The sequence below is a fragment of the Phyllopteryx taeniolatus genome, chromosome 4, assembly GCF_024500385.1.
Source record: "Phyllopteryx taeniolatus isolate TA_2022b chromosome 4, UOR_Ptae_1.2, whole genome shotgun sequence".
Classification (NCBI taxonomy): domain Eukaryota; kingdom Metazoa; phylum Chordata; class Actinopteri; order Syngnathiformes; family Syngnathidae; genus Phyllopteryx; species Phyllopteryx taeniolatus.
Window position 1 is genome coordinate 25,068,213 of NC_084505.1, and position 18,529 is coordinate 25,086,741.

An 18,529-nucleotide genomic window follows, 5' to 3' on the forward strand; every position below is an offset into this window, starting at 1 on the left:
CGTGCCCGGAACACCTCACCAGGGAGGCGTCCGGGAGGCTTCCGAATCAAATGCCCCAGCCACCTCATCTGGCTCCTCTCGATGTGGAGGAGCAGCGGCTCTACTCTGAGATCCTCCCGGATGACCAAGCTTCTCACTCTATCTCTAAGGGAGAGCCCGGACACCCTGCGGAGGAAACTCATTTCGGCCGCTTGTATCCGGATCTTGTTCTTTCGGTCACGACCCACAGCTCGTGACCATAGGTGAGGGTAGGAACGTAGATCGACCGGTAAATAGAGAGCTTCTCCTTTCGGCTTAGCTCCTTCTTTACCACAACGGACCGATACAAAGTCTGCATCACTGCAGACGCTGCACCGATCCGCCTGTCGATCTCCTGTTCCATTCTTCCCTCACTCGTGAACAAGACCCCAAGATACTTGAACTCCTGCATTTGGGGCAGGATCTCATCCCCGACCTGGAGAGGGCACGCCACCCTTTTCCGACTGAGGACCATGGTCACAGATTTGGAGGTGCTGATTCTCATCCCACCCGCTTCACACTCAGCTGCGAACTGCTCCAGTGAGAGTTGGAGGTCACGGCTTGATGAAGCCAACAGAACCACATCACCTATGGGACTCCTGCGGAATGCAGCTTTGGTGGTCTCTGAAGCAAAAACTTGGGCATAGGAGAAGTTCGATGAGGCCATGGAGAAAGACTTCCGGACGACTTCGAGGAAATTCTGGTCCACCATCCGGCGTCTCAGGAGGGGGAAGCAGTGCGCCATCAACACTGTGTATAGTGGGGATGGGGCGCTGCTGACATCGACTCGGGACGTTGTGAGCCGGTGGGGAGAATACTTCAAAGACCTCTTCAATTCCACCGACACGTCTGGGTTCTCTGAGGCGGGCTCTCCTATCGCTGGGGTTAAGGTCACCGAGGTGGTTAAAAAGCTCCTCGGTGGCAAGGCCCCGGGGGTGGATGAGATTCACCCGGAGTTCCTCAAGGCTCTGGATGTTGTAGGGCTGTCCTGGTTAACACACCTGTGCAACATTGCGTGGACATCGGGGACAGTGACTCTGGATTGGCAGACTGGGGTGGTTGTTCCCCTTTTTAAGAAGGGGGATCGGAGGGTGTGTTCCAACTACAGGGGGATCACACTTCTCAGCCTCCCTGGTAAGGTCTATTCAGGGGTGCTGGAGAGGGGGGTCTGTCGGGAAGTTGAATCTAAATGTGTTTTGTGGACTTGGAGAAGGCGTTCGACTGTGTCCCTCAGGGGGTCCTGTGGGGGGTGCTTCGGGAGTATGGGGTACCAAACCCCCTGATACGGGCTGTTCAGTCCCTGTACGACCGGAGTCAGAGTTTGGTCCGTATATCCGGCAGTAAGTCGGACTCATTTCCGGTGAGGGAATGAAATATTGTATTACAATTATTTATTTTTAAAAAGTCTTAATATTAAGAGAATACATTTGTATTTTTCCCAAAAAATCTTGTTATATTATGTGAAGTTTTTTTTCCCAAGAAATAAAGTCACAATTTAGGAGAAATAGTCAGATGAAAAAATATGAATATTGTTAGCTTCAAGAACAAACTTGTGATATAATGAAAATAAATAAATGTTGTAATATTCTAAGAATTAAGAAAAAAGTTCTGATAATAATATTATGAGAATAAATAAATACAGTACAAAAACTTATTACAATGCATTTGTTTTTGTGCAAAATCCAACAAAATTTTTCGCTGGAATGTGCAACGTTATTAACATACCAACCACACATGGCACACTTATTATTAGACTGATTCTTATTACTTCAATACATATATATATATATATATATATATATATATATTTATAAATAAAGATACAATAATAGATACTGTAAGTATGGAAAATAATAAAATAAATTAGAATAAAATGTGATGATTAACTCAAGTTGTTGCTTCATTTCACAATCCTCCCCTGAATTTCATCCTGTCCCAGCGGTTCTCTGGCCTCAGGACTGAATTGGGCATAATTCAATGGTTAAATCATTCCTTTTGTAACACCATGTCATGGCCAACTGAAGAGCAGATTCCTACACCCAACCTTCAGTATATGGGGTTGGACGAACTTGTACCACGAAAGCTCTTTGGCTTGCGAGCCAGATTAGACCAGTCACAGTATATAAAATGGACCTTCGCCAATGTGCCACGTCTGCAGTCCATACTGGAAGTTGTTTTGTTGGGCAACCTTCTGCCAAGTCACATTAAGTCGGACACTAAAACCCCCAGGAGACTATTATGTGACATGTAGTCCCAGAAGTGCTTCCACAAGAACGACGACTACTTTGTTCAATTCAATTCTGCTTGACAATATATCTTAAACCCATCCGGCGTTGTGAAAAAGCCTTTGTCCACTCTCAGATTTGTTGTTTGTTATTTAACAGGCTACTCCCTAATTCATATTGCTTTGCTGGAAAAATATAAAGTGTTATATATCTGAATATATCAAAAAGAGGCTGTTAATGTGAGATTAGATCACCGTAACTCGGCCTATAGGGTTCCATTACAGACACACTTTTATAAGAGCAATTAAAGCGGGACTGAATGTATTAAAGGAAGATAAATGCCGGGTGCGCTTGCGTCTGCGCACTCCCAAAGAATACTAAACGCAAATATTGATTAAACTCTTCCGGGGCCCATCCTGCAAGACAAACTACATCAGACGTGCCGGTCATTGCCAAGTTCGGCCGAAGTAAGGTTTTTTAATAGACGCTGAAAGCTACACACACTCATACACATTGACACACAACAGACTCCAGCAGCTGAACGCCCCCACCTCCTTTCTAGGGTGCGGGAACAAGGACAAATTGCTCTTTTATTGGCCTCCCGCTAACACCTCTGAGCTTCAGCTTCTTCTCTCTGTTTGTGTCCAGGTGTGATGGATTAATATCACAGTGAACAGATTGCAGACGGGTAAATGAAAGCCAGTATATAGTGTGTCTGCATATCACACGTACGTGGCCAATGGCTTTCTGGGTAAGGATGAGTGGTAAACTTAGTTATCACATTTTTGATGATTCGGAATTTCGATCAATTGTAAATTGTTTCAATCAAATGTTCATATCAGAGGCGAGGCGTAATGGCGGCATAATAGGTTTCAGTATGGGGACGAAACAGTCAAGAGAGCGCAATAAATTTGCTGCTAAACGGACAGTTGCGTACATACATACAGATTTTTAACAACATTCAATAAATGTTTGGGAACTGAAGACACTAATTGTTGAAGCTTTGTAGGTGGAATTCTTTCCCATTCTTGCTTGATGTACAGCTTCAGTTGTTCAACAGTCCGGGGTCTCCGTTGTCGTATGTAATGCTTCACAATGCGCCACACATTTTCAATGGGAGACAGGTCTGGACTACAGGCAGGCCAGTCTAGTACCCGCACTCTTTTACTATGAAGCGACGCTGTTGTAACATGTGCAAATGTGGTTTGGCATTGTCTTGCTGAAATAAGCGCGGCATCCATGAAAAAGACGTTGCTTGGATGGCTGCATATGTTTCTCCAAAACCTGTATGTACCTTTCAGCATTAATGGTGCCTTCACAGATGTGTAAGTTACCCATGCCATTGGCACGAACACAGCCCCATACCATCACAGATGCTGGCTTTTGAACTTTGCGTCCATAACAGTCCAGATGGTTCTTTTCCTCTTTGGCCCGGAGGACACGACGTCCACAATTTCCAAAAACAATTAGAAATGTGGACTCGTCGGACCACTGCACACTTTTCCACTTTGCATCAGTCCATCTTAGATGAGCTCGGGTCCAGAAATGCCGGCGACGTTTCTGGGTGTTGTTGATAAATGGCTTTTGCTTTGCATAGTAGAGTTTCAAGTTGCACTTACGGATGTAGCGCCGAACTGTATTTACTGAGACTGGTTTTCTGAAGTGTTCCTTAGCCCATGTGGTGATATCCTTTACACATTGATGTCGGTTTTTGATGCAGTGCCGCCTGAGGGATCGAAGGTCACGGGCATTCAATATTGGTTTTCGGCCTTGCCGCTTACATGCAGTGATTTCTCCAGATTCTCTGAACCTTTTGATGATATTATGGACCGTAGATGAAGAAATCCCTAAATTCCTTGAAATTGTACGTTGAGGAACATTGTCCTTAAACGTTTGTATTATTTTCTCACACACTTGTTCAGAAAGAGGTGAACCTCGCCCCATCTTTACTTGTGAATGACTGAGCAATTCAGGGAAGCTCCTTTTCTACCCAATCATGGCACCCACCTGTTCCCAAAGAGCCTGTTCACCTGTGGGATGTTCCAAACAGGTGTTTGATGAGCATTCCTCAACTTTCTCAGTCTTTTTTGCCACCTGTCCCAGCCAAAAAAATTCCAAGTTAATGATTATTTGATAAAAACAATAAAGGCTATCAGTTTGAACATTAAATATCTTGTCTTTGTAGTGTATTCAATTAAATATAGGTTGAACATGATTTGCAAATCATTGTATTCTGTTTTTATTTATGTTTAACACAACGTCCCAACTTCATTGGAATTGGGGTTGTACATTAAGCCAGTTCAGTCAGCACTGATTGTTGATGTTTCACTACGGATAGAAATAATCAGAGAAACAAAGGCAGAGTCGACGTAAGAGGTGGTCCAGAGAGGGGGCATAAGACAAAGAACAATTACGTATTTCACGTGAAATACGGGCAACTTTCGTAGACCATGTTCTTTTCCTTGGTTTACCAATGAGGGAAGAGGAAAGGCAGCGAGTGGAGCCCAACCGAAGCAGATTCACTGATTTCACCTTAGACTAAAGATTGAGACACGTGAACAGGTAATTAGTTTTTTCATTGCATATATGTTTACACTGTGACTCAATACAGTTCTGTACACAAATGGGTGTTTCAATACATCAGTTTTTTCCATTATTGGCTATTTGTTAACCTAGTACATACTGTACATACACACACACACACACACACGTGTATGTGTGTGTTTGTATGGGTTTTATGATTACTGTTTAGAGAAAACTGACAGATGGGTTAAAAAAATATGTCTTAGCAATTGAGGAAAAACTAATTCTGTTTTTTATTTGCATTGTACAATTTCTAGGTCAATTCAATGGTGGAAAAAGTTTTGTAATGATTCTGGTGTCATTGTCTCCCATTACTCCAAAGTGGGATTGTACTGGACATTGTACAAAGTAAGTGCACAAATTACAACAACTACATTCATCGTAATGGTGATTTGGAGTTTTAATCATTTATTTCCAACTGTTTATATGCCAGTCCACTAAAATATTGCCTTGCGTGAAACCCGTCCATGGCACAAAAAAGGTCAAGCCTGATGCTATCACGATAATACACATATATACAAAATCTAATACCAAACGTTGCCGCGAAAAGCGAAAATCCGTCAGTAATTAACACCCACACTAGAGGATTTATAATAATGATTATTATCATTATTACAATAGATGCTGCAAGATGATGAGAAAACGCTACTTTTGTCTAAATTAAATTCCTCAACTCACTTAACATAGTTCCTTGGCACCAAGATGCCACAAGATGGTGGCAAAGGACTACTTTTGCCAAAATAAAGCACCTCAATTCACTTGGACATAGTTCCTTGGCAACAAGATGGCAATGAGGAGTAATATTTGTATTTCTTTCAACTGAGCCTTAACGAACAACGGAAGATTAAGGTCCAAATGTAGTCCTTCAAACGACACAATTTCATCTGTTAAAGCGGTGTCCCTAAATATATTTAGCGAGGTGTACAAAAAGCAGAGTCGGACAAGGGTCCATTAGAGCGGAACTGAGGGGGAACAACATTAAGTCGTACTTATGAAGAGGACTGACAAACGGGGCGCGTCAGAAGGTGGATAAGGTGAAACGCCGGGCTCTCAGCAGCTAGCCTAGTGGAAAATTGGAACGTTTTTTAAGCTACAGCGAGTCATTAGCCAAGTCAAATATGAAACAAAAAGCTTTATATCCTTGGAGGATTGTGTCTCAAGTCTAATCTCTCCTTTTCACTTCAATGGACTCCTAACAATATGCTCATTTTATCAGCGTAATGCTACGCTAGGAGATAGGACTGACCATCACGTGTGCGCTTTAGCATAAAGAAGTCTTCATTTTTGTTTCATTTAAAATTATTATTATTATTTTTAAAAAAAGCGCTTTTCTGCATCCATTTTCTTGCAGTCCACTCTTGGTGCTGCTGCAAACTCCACCACTAATTGGATCTGGCATGGACTGTAATGGCTTTGCAATCTACGGGGAGCTTGAGCAGCGGGAAAAAAAAAATTAAAATCACCCTTCATTTTTTTCTGGTATCATTCAAGTGACCACACAGGGAACGATGGCGACACATGGCTCGCTTCTGCGTCCAAATGGGCCAGGAGCACTCATCTTTCAGGTTTGAGGAAATCACATTGGTGGCCACACCTTAGACAGATTTAGCTTTGGGTCGTGGAGATGCTTTTAAAAAGAATAAATAAACGCTGAGGAAAACAGTCTGGCGAAACCTCTTGGGCCCACGATACTGTTTTACTGGTTGCACTCACAGTGGGTTTAATGGGTGCGACTCAAAGTGCAAGGCCTGGAATTCCCCCAAAATGGCTGCTTCAAACAAATACCGTAATTTGTCATGTATAATGCACATTTGTCATGTATAATGCACATTTTCTTTACCAAAAGTCAATAGTGCGCATTATACATAGGTATAAGAGAAAATGAAAAAGACTTTCACATTTTATAAATGTATGCCGCCATCTAGAGGTTTTGAAAAAGCTGTACACTTTCATTCCACTATGCTACCGCTCCCTACAAGTTATACACTTGTATTCTAGTATGCCACCTAGAGGTTATGAAAAAGGTGTAGACTACACTTTCATTCCAATATGACAGGGGTACATATGACTGCATATATGTACAATTGTGCTCATAAGTTTACATACCCAGGTAGAATTTGTGAGATTTTCTTTTATTTATTTATTTATTTATTTTTTAAATACAACTGATGACTGAGGCGGCACGGTGGGCGACTGGATAGAGCGTCAGCCTCACAGTTCTGAGGACCTGGGTTCAATCCCCGTCCCCACCTGTGTGGAGTTTGCATGTTCTCCCCGTGCCTGCGTGGGTTTTCTCCGGGCACTCCGGTTTCCTCCCACATCCCAAAAACATGCATTAATTGGAGACGCTCAATTGCCCGTAGGTGTGACTGTGAGTGCGAATGTTTGTTTGTTTGTATGTGCCCTGCGATTGGCTGGCAACCCGATGATAGCTGGGATAGGCTCCAGCACGCCCGCGACCCTAGTGAGGAGAAGCGGCTTAGAAAATGGATGGACTGATGACTGAACAACAACCATCATTAATTTCTTTATGGTTATGTTTTGTTTGATGATAATGCTTGACAGTTTAATGTGAAACTCATTAAAATACAATTAAATGTGTTTTGCATGGTCCTTCATGTATTCTTAAAATAATTGTACACATCTTACAAATTCTGCCTCGGTAATCAAACATATGAGCACAACTGTGTTTTCTCATTTACTCAATAAAAGTGGGCTTGTGAATTTCAAAATAAGAGCAAGTAAATAAAAAGAAAGTATTATGTGTTCAAATAAAGTGCTTAACTACAGAATAATTCTTTGAAAAAACTAACAAAATACAGATAATACTTCATGTTTTGATCATATGGGTAGAAGCAAAATCATGCATTGTAAAAATGGATTATTTTTACTTTTTTTGAACCCATGTGGTGATATCCTTTACACATTTTTTTTTGTGCATCCTGTCATGACAGACACCCAATTTCATGTCAAGGAGTCACCATGAAAAACCGGGTAATCATTTTTTGTTCCCGTTCTTGTAAGCTTTATAAGACTCTCGTCAGGGCCCAGCATTGATCAACTTTTTGTGAGCAAAGAACTTTGTTAGTGCATAGGACTCCCCTATGCTTGTCACTTGTGGTCAAAAGTGAGATTTCTACATGTTATGTTTTACATTAAATTTGTTGGTCCCTTTTTATACTTCTATAACGAACAAGGTAATGTTAAAAAAAGACGTGTGACATTTATTTACAAACGAAATGAACTATAGTTATACCCCGCATATTCGTGTTACATTTGCTTAAAAAGCCAGCAATTTCTGTTTTTGGTGCTCTTTCGGAAAGACGGAATACTTTAAACGTTTAAATGTGTTCAAAGTGGGTGGAGGGATAAAACTATATATATATATGAAAAAAAAGAATACAGTCTCTCCGTACTGCGTATGTGCATCTATCTATCTATCGTGGATGGGTCGGGAAGGTATCCTCTGTGATGAACAGGGCTTAAAATTGATCTCAAGAGGGAAATTTTGTTTTGAAAGTTAAAATTGAAGAAGGAGAAAAAAAAAATCTGAATAATCCATGCATCCGCAGGCTGGCCTTACCTTTTCTTCTCAGCTTCGTATCTGCTGAGGAGACGCTGCAGACCGCCGCTCTTGAAGCCCTGGAAGTGTGCAGCGGGTGCGCCCGCCGTGACAATGTCGTACGACGCGTCTGCAAAAGATAGAGTGACACAGAGTCAAGTGCGTTCTTCTTCGTGCGCATAAACTGTATAGAGAATTGTTTGTGACAAAAAGTGCTCATTAATATGCCAGGCGACTGCTTCGGGAACTTCTCGCCCACTTGACATGACAACAAATATTCCCCTTATGTGCTATGACATTAGTTGCATGTGTTGCAGGGTTGAAGAGTGGAGTCACCGAGATCACAGTTATTTTCATATGCTATGAAGTGAACCCTCGCATATTCTTGGTTTGGCTTTAGCCAGTTTGCCTATTCACAGATTTTTCTGTCGAACCTATGCTTTGTTATTCGCTGAAAAACCCGCCTAATTTGTCTCTGTCTATTATTGTGGGTAAATGCCAAAAGGTGAGATAATAACTAAAACTGTTCATATTAAATGCCAGTGCGCATGTTTGTTTGCCAGTGTGTGATGTCATGTGAGTTTGTGCTAGCGTGTTATTTAGGATAGTATGTTACATACTATTATTGATAAGCCTCCTGTGAAGGTGGTTTGTGTTGAACAATTTAACGTCTGAAGATTTATGTAACATGGGTTCATGATTGCGTACATGCTAGATGCATGGTGTTAATGCTTTGCTGGTTATTCTTTGTCTATGTTGTTTCAGACGACAGGAAATCATAAAGACATTTAAACTTCTGGAGACTTTTTTTAATGATCCTCTCTGTTTTACGTGCATTACTGCATCTTGTGACATTGTGACAAATACAAACCCCTTTTGGGGGTTGTCATTTACTTTTGACTAATTGACTTTTGGTAATTATAGCAAGCCTTTGTCCCTTCTCTCACTCCCTCACATGGACAGTGCATTTTGTGGTTCTGCGGTACAATTTTTCCCATTTCTTGCAAGAGATAATCTCAAATGACAATGTGTTCTTGGTGTTTTTTCCCCCCCAGTGTTTATGACAGTATTATAGAACATTTCACAACCACTGATACGGCTCTGTGACTAGAAGACCCTGACCCTTATTCTCGTTGCCAAGAAAACCATAGTAGTTTGAGACGTGTGGTTTTGTGGGGCGCTCTGTGACTTTGCTCCAACCCACTTCCATTAATCATCCCCGTTGAGTCGGGGCCGCGTGGCACTTGATACCCATCACACTTCTTTTCATGTCTGCCTCCCCTATGGGCTTTCCAGACGTCCGACTCGCTGTTAATTGGGTTCTCCCACAGTAAAGAAAGTACAGCGAAGTGCAATCAGGACACAATGACACCGTCTGTGCTCGTTTGTGTCCCCCGGAAATATGACACCTAAGGACACTCTTGTTTTCTTAAAGTCATTTTTGAACAGACTGTACCATTAAAATCTAAAAAAAACAAAACAAAAAAAACAAAACACTGACCGCCTATTCTCACAATTGACGGGAATATTTACATTCGGTAGGGGTCTCCTTCAGTTTTTTAAAATTTGTCTTTCATGAGTAGACCCACAAAAAAGTGTCAAGAACCTTAGGTCGGCCATTTTAGGATCAGTTTGGAATTTCCAGGCTTTCTTTAATGACAAATTTGTCATCGAGATTTTGTCTGATTGCAACCAAATTTGACCCATGTACAGTGCACTCAACAGATGGGCCACAGTAAACTGCGGAGAATTTTAGTTTAGGTTACTGAATATGGGCGACGCTTAGTTTGTTGACTTGCCATAAAACTCAAAACACTAATAACTCCACAAGCTAGGGCATGGGCATAAAAAGCGCCTTCCGACAGACAACGCCCGCTGGTTTTGTTCCGAGGTTACGCTCTCAATTAAAAGCGGCGGAGCGAAGTGAGGTGATGCTTTTGAAGCAGCTGGAAAGTCAATAAAGCAACTAATAAATAAACATGAGCGAGGCTGGACCGACCTGTCTTTCTGGGGCACGTCACCCTCATCCTCTGAGTGTGCAGGTTGATTGGGAGGAATTCCAGGGATTTCTGGGCTTTGCAGCAACTCGGCTTGAAGGACGGGCCTGAAAAACACGTAAACACACAAATACACACACAGTGTTAAGCCACAAGGCCAGATAACACACAGCATCAGGACTATCCAAGGCTTGCTCCGCATTCCAGCAGGAATTTCGGATATAGAGATTTAACAGTATAAAAATTGCATAACCCTGTTAACGTGATCAAAATTATCGTTATCAGTAGAATATATTGTTCACAGAAATACGTCGGGGATTTGCTAACGGGAGTGGCACAAGTCAAAACACAAGTCGGTACACTTGCACAATCTAATGAGAGCTAAAAGCCCAAATAAATACATTAGCTCAAAAAGAAATTATACATTAAATGTAAAATATGCAAATATTAGAAATACACAAATGTTAGAAATAAACAAACATTAGCATTGCTTATAAAATATGACAAAAATAGACACATTTGAAAATAAAATACAAAAGTATGACAAGTAGTAGAAAAGTAAGTAGAAAAATGTTATATGAAAAACATACATATTTAACCAAAAATGCACAAATACTAGATCAAAAACTAAAGAAGAACAAAATTATTAGAAGGGAATAATACATGAATGTATTAGAAATTAAAAATACAAATTAGATGAAATATATGAAAAGCCAAGGAAAAATATAAAAAAATACTAAAGAGGTACCAAAACACTATGTGAAAAAAAACAACATTTTACACGAAAATAACATTTGACAATAAAAAACAAATATTTAAAAAAAAGAAAATATTAGGAAAAAATACAAAATTATTTGACAAAGATAGATATTAGAGAACAAAAACAATTGAAAAATTAGGAAAAAACCTTACCAAAAATGTATTTTGACGAGAAATATGATTGTTTTAGAGCAAAATACAAATCTGTTCGTAAAAATTTTTTTTTAATAATAATATCCCAAAAAACGGGAGCGTTGTACTGTGTTGTTGCTGGGACGCAGCCGAACCAAAACGATTACTTTTCACTCTGAAAATCCCGCCTGAGTCAGCACATTTGCATACGACGCTTTAATAAAAGGCCAATGCTAATGGTGGGGCCAAGTGCAGAGCGCAGACGAAGCTGCTGATGAAGCTGCTGACTCGCCGAGCTCGGATGACTTAGCCACATCAAGGTCCATCTGCCGGCCCAGGTGTGCAGACAGCCGGGCCCAATGCAAACGCAGGCTGACATCTGGCCTACACTTAATTCTTTTATGTCATTTCTTTGCTCTTTTCTTGCTCTGATTGGGTCCCCCTCTGAGATTGGGTAGTGTGTGTGTGTGTGTGAGTGTGTGTGCGTGCGTGTGCGTGCGTGCGTGGGAGGGGGGGAGCGACTTGTAAGTGACGGTTGACAGGCATTTTCTTCTTCTTCGTCGTCGTCTTCTTCACTCTCCTGCTGTGCTGCATGTGTGAACACATCTGACTTGGTAGAACACGGGGGCAAAAAAATGAATTTTAAAGAGCTTACCTCATATAACATGTCCACACGATTGTACTTCAGTTCAAGACAGAAAGAATTATTCAATTCATTCAGTGTTTGATGAATCACGTGGAACTGGTTCATTAAAAAAATAGGAGGGATCATGATTATAGTAAAGAAAAAAAAGCAATACCGATAAAAAAAGAACAAAAAAAGACTAGTATACTGTACAATACTACCAATCTTAATGATAATACATAAAATGAAAGTTAATAATAAGAATAGAAAATAAATTACAAAAAAATCTATTTACAATAAATAATGACAAATAATAACACTAATAATATAAACAAATTATAATTACAATTAAGGTTTTAAAGTTATAATACATACAGCACATATTTATTAGGGGTGTAATGATTGATCTACTACATCATATCGATTTATATTCCAACGATCCAACCACATTGATCTGTGCTTGCGGACGACATAACGATCTTACATCGTTTTAAAAGGGAATCAATCGATTTAATCGATACTGGGAAAAAGCACATTGAATTTAAGTGTGGCATACTTTATATAGATGTGTATGTTATATTTAGCACTTTTAATGATAGAGATGCTAAATGTTGCTGGATTAAATTAAATTGACGTGATCGTCACACGCCGGCAGACAATAAAACATTGCATGGTGGATGGCAGATGCGAAGCCCGCGAGAGAGAAATGACCAAACCAGTACCAAGATAAAAATCATTTACATTTTTTCCCACCATTAATGTGATCTATAACCTGTACAGCTGAGGAAATAAAATAACAACTAGGATAATGTGGTTGCACAAGTGTGCACACCCTCTTATAACTAGGGATGTGGAAATGTTCAGAATTAACCAATCACGCAAAAGGTACATGAGAGTCAGCACACACCCTCCACCATTTAAAGGGTCTCTAATTATGGTTTTCTTCTGGTGATGAGAGCTGTGCTTACCTTTGGAATTATGGTCAAAAAGGTCAACCTTGGTTTCATTGGACCATAACCCATTATCCCTCGTGTTAGGGAGATTTTGTTATTATTGGTGGAAAAAGTTTTGACATTATTTATCTTGGTCTCATTTTTTTACACAACAAAAACAAGCATTTGAACAGGGGTGTAAAGATTTTTTTCATATCAAATGCACATAAAAATTGTTCGAAATGTGGATAAGGTCTCACATTTAAGCAGTTGTTTTTATCATTGCGCTAATCATCTTATTGCCTCTGCTGATTTTCTCATGTTGACTCCACTTTGCATGTCTCCACATTAGCTATCAATAATTAATGTGCAGCTCACCCACGCGTGTTGTCTAGCAACGTCGCCATCATCGCATTCGCTTCACATCGGACTAGATCACAACGCAGAGGCTCGTCCGCCTACCTCAGACAGATGTGGGCCACACATGCGACCTCTGTCAGGAAGTACAGAAGAACGACGCCGCAACGCCTTTGCCCGCGAGTGCCTTCGTCGGAGCCCTGGGCGCACATTAGCAGTCTTCATTGCTCATCAGCAGAGGGATGAAAGAAAAAAAAAAGCAGTGGAATCTAATAAGTCATTAAGGGGGACGAGAGTGGAATAAAAGTTATTGGTATTCATGCCAATTCCCATCAAGAGTTCATCATTTTTCCTTTTTTTTTTTTTTTTTAAGAGGGCGCTTATGCATGTGAGAAAATGTTGCTTTGGTTTTATGACTTTTAATTGAGCCACTGAGAACTACAGGGGGCTAACAAAATTGTTGTCATTTTTAACAAAGTTTTAGTCATTTGGAAGTTAAGTGCAGAAATAGTAACTACTGGTCAAGATCAAGGTTTAGTTCCAATTTTGTCATGGGGGGGGGGGGGGGGGGGGGGGACGACGACGACGACACACTATTGCACTCAGCACTTCTCCTGATTCATCAGTGCAACAATGGCCCAACATCCAAGGAACTGAGCTTCAAAGATTGATCCAAGACTCAGAAAGTAAGTAGTGCTTTCGCTTGCGTGCCAGTGGATCTACATTTTAGTATAAGTGAATGTTATTCACCACCTTTCTATAAAATCTTGATAGATTTGACGGATGTTTCAACTTAAGACCACTATTGCACTAAATTTTAATGCCACTTTGTTGCCTTTCTTTCAGGCAACCTAAATGATACTGCCCGAGATCCAACCTATGAACCCGAAGATGATGTCAGAACCACAGTTGTGGATTAAAGTGTCTTTATATCTCAATGCCAAAATATGAGGAAAATCCAAATGTTTGTAATAACAAGTATCCAGAAAAAGAGTAATCATTGCCATATTAATTGCCAAGATATAAACCACAAGATCGCATTGCAGTGATATTTAAATGACAATTTAAAGCACCCTCCTGCAAAATGACAAAAACTGAGTTTGCCCACCCTCGTTCTAAGTGGCTCAATTTTCATTTCATTTTATTTTTGTTGTTTGGACCTGACATTTTTTTAAATTAGGAAAAGTGTATTTACTACGATTATTTCCTGAGTTTAAAATGAAAGATATTTTGAAAGGATGAAAATGAACATTTTTGCTATGTTTTGATATTTTTGTTATGGCTATTTTATTTTCTATATTTTCTGAATTATATTTTTTGGTGTATTTTAATATATATAGTTTTTAGCACAAGCACACCACCATTGCTAACTGATAAATGATTTTAAATGGTGATCGATTTTTGGTCTCGTCCATAGTTTGTATGATACTAAACCAAGGGAAAAGAAACCAACCAACCATCCATCCATCCATTTTCTACACCGCTTATCCTCACTAGGGTTGCTGTCGTGCTGGATCCTATCGCATCTAACTGTGGGCAGGAGGCAGGGTACACCCTGCACTGGTTGCTAGCCAATCGCAAGGCACATTTAAACAAACAACCATTCGCACTCACATTCAGACCTGTAGACAATTTAGAGTCTTCAATTAACCTACCGTGCATGTTTTTGGAATGTGGGAGGAAACTGGGGTACCCGGAGAAAAGTCACGCAGGCACGGGGAGAACATGCAAACTCCACACAGGCGAACCCAGGTCCTCAGAACTGTGAGGCAGATGTGCTAAGCAGTCGCTCACCGTGCCGCCAAGAAACCAACCAAAACAATACAAACAAAACTAATTCAACCATAGAAGCTACACAAACCAAAACTAAACCAACCAAAGAAACAAAACGAACCAAAATGTAACCACTCATAGACACTAAACCAATCAAAGAAACTAAACAAACCCAAACTAAACCAACCCCCCCAAAAATAATTCAACCAAAGGAACTAAACCAACCAAAGGAGCTAAACCAACTAAAACTGAACCAACCTAAAATAAAACAACCAAAGAAACTAACTCAACCCAAACGACACCGACCACAACTTTACCAACCAAAGAAACGCAACCAAGAAAAGGAACTAAACCTACAGAAAAACTAAACCAACCAGAGGAACCGAAATAAAAACTAAAACAGAGAACCCAAACCAACCTAAGAAACTAAACTAACAAAATAACTAAACCATGTGTTTTCATTGTTTCACAGCACACTTTTGGCAGTGATTGCAGGAGCTTCCAGAAAATCCATCCATCCATCCATTTTCAGTACCGCTTATCCTCTTGTTTTAATTACGTGGACATACAAGGTTTTCATCAGAGACATCAATGTCTGTACATTGAATTGTCAACTTTGCTACCAAGAGTGATTAGTTCCAAAGACAGAAAGGACAATTTCCCCACTGGTTAATTGGTAAGCTCCGTAGCGGTCCTTGGTGAGCGTAGCACTGCTGCCTATAAGCTGTGTAGCTGCGCCGGAGGAGCGCCGCTGCATTTCAATGAGAGCACACATACTTCCAAGGACAAATGACGATAAGAGCAGCAAAAAAAGTAAATTTACATATATTGGAGAAAATCTCATACGAAGAGATCGGAGGAAGAGGACGCTCCGGAGCCAAGGACAGGCCGCGCATTTTGGCTGCCTTTGAAAGGATTGTCGCTATGCGGCCTTTGTGCCTGACTGATGCGAACGACAACAAAAACATACAAATAATTCTTACCAGTAATTTTCTCCATTTCAGCTAGCGTCTCCTGGTAGGAGCTGATGATGTCGCCGTATCGTGTTATCACCTCCTTCCGTAAGTTGTCCCAGTGTGGAGAAAGTTCCCCCAGCTCCTTCAGATCCTGCACCCTGCAGAAAAACACACATTTGCAAGGAACCCCGCATGGTTACTCTCTGTTGGTGTTCCATGTCTGTGCAATCATTAAACAGAACCTGAAGAAAAAGAAAAACACAGTGGAATGCGCCAAAAGTGGAGTTCCAGCAAACTTTTCAGTAAAAATGTGACTAAAAGTACAAACTGAACTTGGAGATCATATAACTATATGCTTGACATTTTTTAATCACGGAATCTCCATGTACCTACGGCAGGCGTCCTAATGTTACCATATATACTGTTGCCATATGACAGTGAATTTATCCCCTTAATTCCCTGCAAACTAAACCAACTAAAGAAACTAAACCAACAATACACTTAAAACCAACAATAGCTAAACATTCCCCAAAATAAAAAACTCAACAAACCAAAGAAACTAAGCCAACTAAAGATGCTATATCAAGCAAAACTAAACCCACCCAAAAAAGCCTTAACAACAAACGAAATGAAACCAACTAAAGAAACCAAACCAACCAAAACTAGACCAACCAAAACTAAAATAACCAAACAAAATAAACTAGCCAAAAAACTAAACCAACCAAACAAGCGAAACTAAACCTACCCGAAAAACCCTAAACAACAAAGTAATGAAACCAACCAAAGAAACAACCAACGAAAGACACACACACACCTACGCACACACACACTTAAGACCAACTAAAAGTGAACCAACCAAAACTTAACTTGAAATACTAATCCAACTAAAAATAAAATGTAACCAATTAAACAAAATAGACAACCAAAGACACTAAAACAACTAAAGAAAAAAAACACCAAAACTAAACCGAACAAAGAAATTACAACAGCTAAAGAAACTGGACTAACCAGAATAAAACAGACCAAAGAAACTCAGTCCACCAAAACAAAACAAAACAGAAATAAATCAACCAAACAAACCCAGATTTGAACCCACAACCTCTGAACTAAGGCGGATGTGGTAGCCACTGTGCCACCCCCAAAAAACTAGAAAAAACAAAAAGTAAACAGTCCAAAGAAACTCAACCAACCAGAATGAAACAGCAAAACTACTAACCAAGGACACTCAACCAAGAAATATCTAAACTAATCAAAGCTAAACCACCCAAAGGAATTAAACCAACCAAAGACACTCAATAAAGCAAAAGTAAATTAATTATGCTTCATAAACGTTGTATGCTCTGTGTGCATCTTCAAATGAAAGGCGACGTGTGTTTGCTTGAGAAAAACGGCCCTATTTCAGTAGCGTACCTTATTTCTATACGATTTATGATTTACGTGATGTTTATACGCAGAGGGCCCTGCTGGATGTACTGCTCAGATCCTTATCAACTATGAATGGTGTGGGTTTTCCTAAAACTAAACCAACCACAGTAGTCCGATGTCATTTTGCATTATAAGAGAGGGACATCTGCTCGGGGTGATAAGGCCGAGGGACGGCGCGGAGCGAGGGGGGTTATCAGCCTGTTTAATCAGAGTGCTATTGCCTGAGGAGGGCCAAGGTGTGCAGAGATGAACAATATGCATGTGAGAAAGCTGACATTATCAATCTGATCTGCTGATTGGATGCCATTTATTGAGTAGACGATACACCTCCAAATGAATTCGGGTTGTTTTGGTCAGAAGTTAGAGCAACTTCAGGTGTAGCCCTTTTTCGTAACGCTGCCGGTCCTCCATCTTAACATGGATATTTGAATCGTCAGCCGTCAATGGCAGTGAATGACTTTTAAGGGGAAGGGAACCATGCAGTTTAAAACTATGAATTTTGCATGATAAAATCAAATAATCCACCCCCCCACCCTAAAAATAATAATTAGCCTACACTTTTTAAAATCTGAATAGCTTCGTTTTATGGAGTAAAAAAAACAAAAAACATCTCAAATTGTGGAGATTCCTATTTTGTTGGACGGTGATATTCTATTACATTTACTTTACATTAAATTACAAAGATTTTTTTAAACATTTGAAAAATACTCCTAATAATGACTATCTTTAAAATCAAATCATCTAGTGAATGTCCAATAAGATGTAAAGTAAAAGAAATTCCATCCATCCATTCTCAACACCGCTTATCCTGTTTAGGGTCACGGGGCGCTGGAGTCTATCCCAGCCGACTTCGGGCAAAAGGCGGACTACACCCTGAACTGGTCGCCAGTCAGTTGCAGGGCACATATAGACATGGACAACCATTCACACTCATATTCACACCGTCACTGTAGTAAAATAAATTACTTTATTACTTTGTTTCTTGTTATAAGTGTGGTGGTTTAATATTGTTTTTTTTTGTGCAAAACAAAAATTCCAAAGAAAATCCTTTAAAAAATATATTTTATTATTTTATGAACTCTTATTTTCATTTCAGATCCCCTTTAAATGTTGACGTGTGTGCTGACTTCCATTTAACATGAGTTTGAATGTGATTGTTTACTTTACTTCCCCTCTCAAAATGAT

At 40.0% G+C, this 18,529-nt stretch overlaps 1 protein-coding gene and 1 long non-coding RNA gene across 14 annotated transcripts in view; one reads left to right on the forward strand and one right to left on the reverse strand.

Annotated features, from left to right (window-relative positions):
• Positions 1–18,529, reverse strand: part of inpp4b (inositol polyphosphate-4-phosphatase type II B) — a 157,207-nt gene that overhangs the window by 28,470 nt on the left and 110,208 nt on the right. For all 13 annotated transcript variants that reach the window (XM_061770876.1, XM_061770878.1, XM_061770879.1 and 10 more), the window contains 3 exons: positions 15,947–16,077; positions 10,388–10,492; positions 8,410–8,518 (listed from right to left, as the gene is read on the reverse strand). In XM_061770876.1, the coding sequence (XP_061626860.1) occupies positions 8,410–8,518; positions 10,388–10,492; positions 15,947–16,077 (345 nt within the window). The remainder of the gene's footprint in view (positions 1–8,409; positions 8,519–10,387; positions 10,493–15,946; positions 16,078–18,529) is intronic.
• On the forward strand, positions 4,438–7,016 carry LOC133476897 (uncharacterized). The gene is made up of 3 exons (XR_009788174.1): positions 4,438–4,805; positions 5,084–5,174; positions 6,178–7,016. It is a non-coding gene; the product is annotated as an uncharacterized LOC133476897 (long non-coding RNA).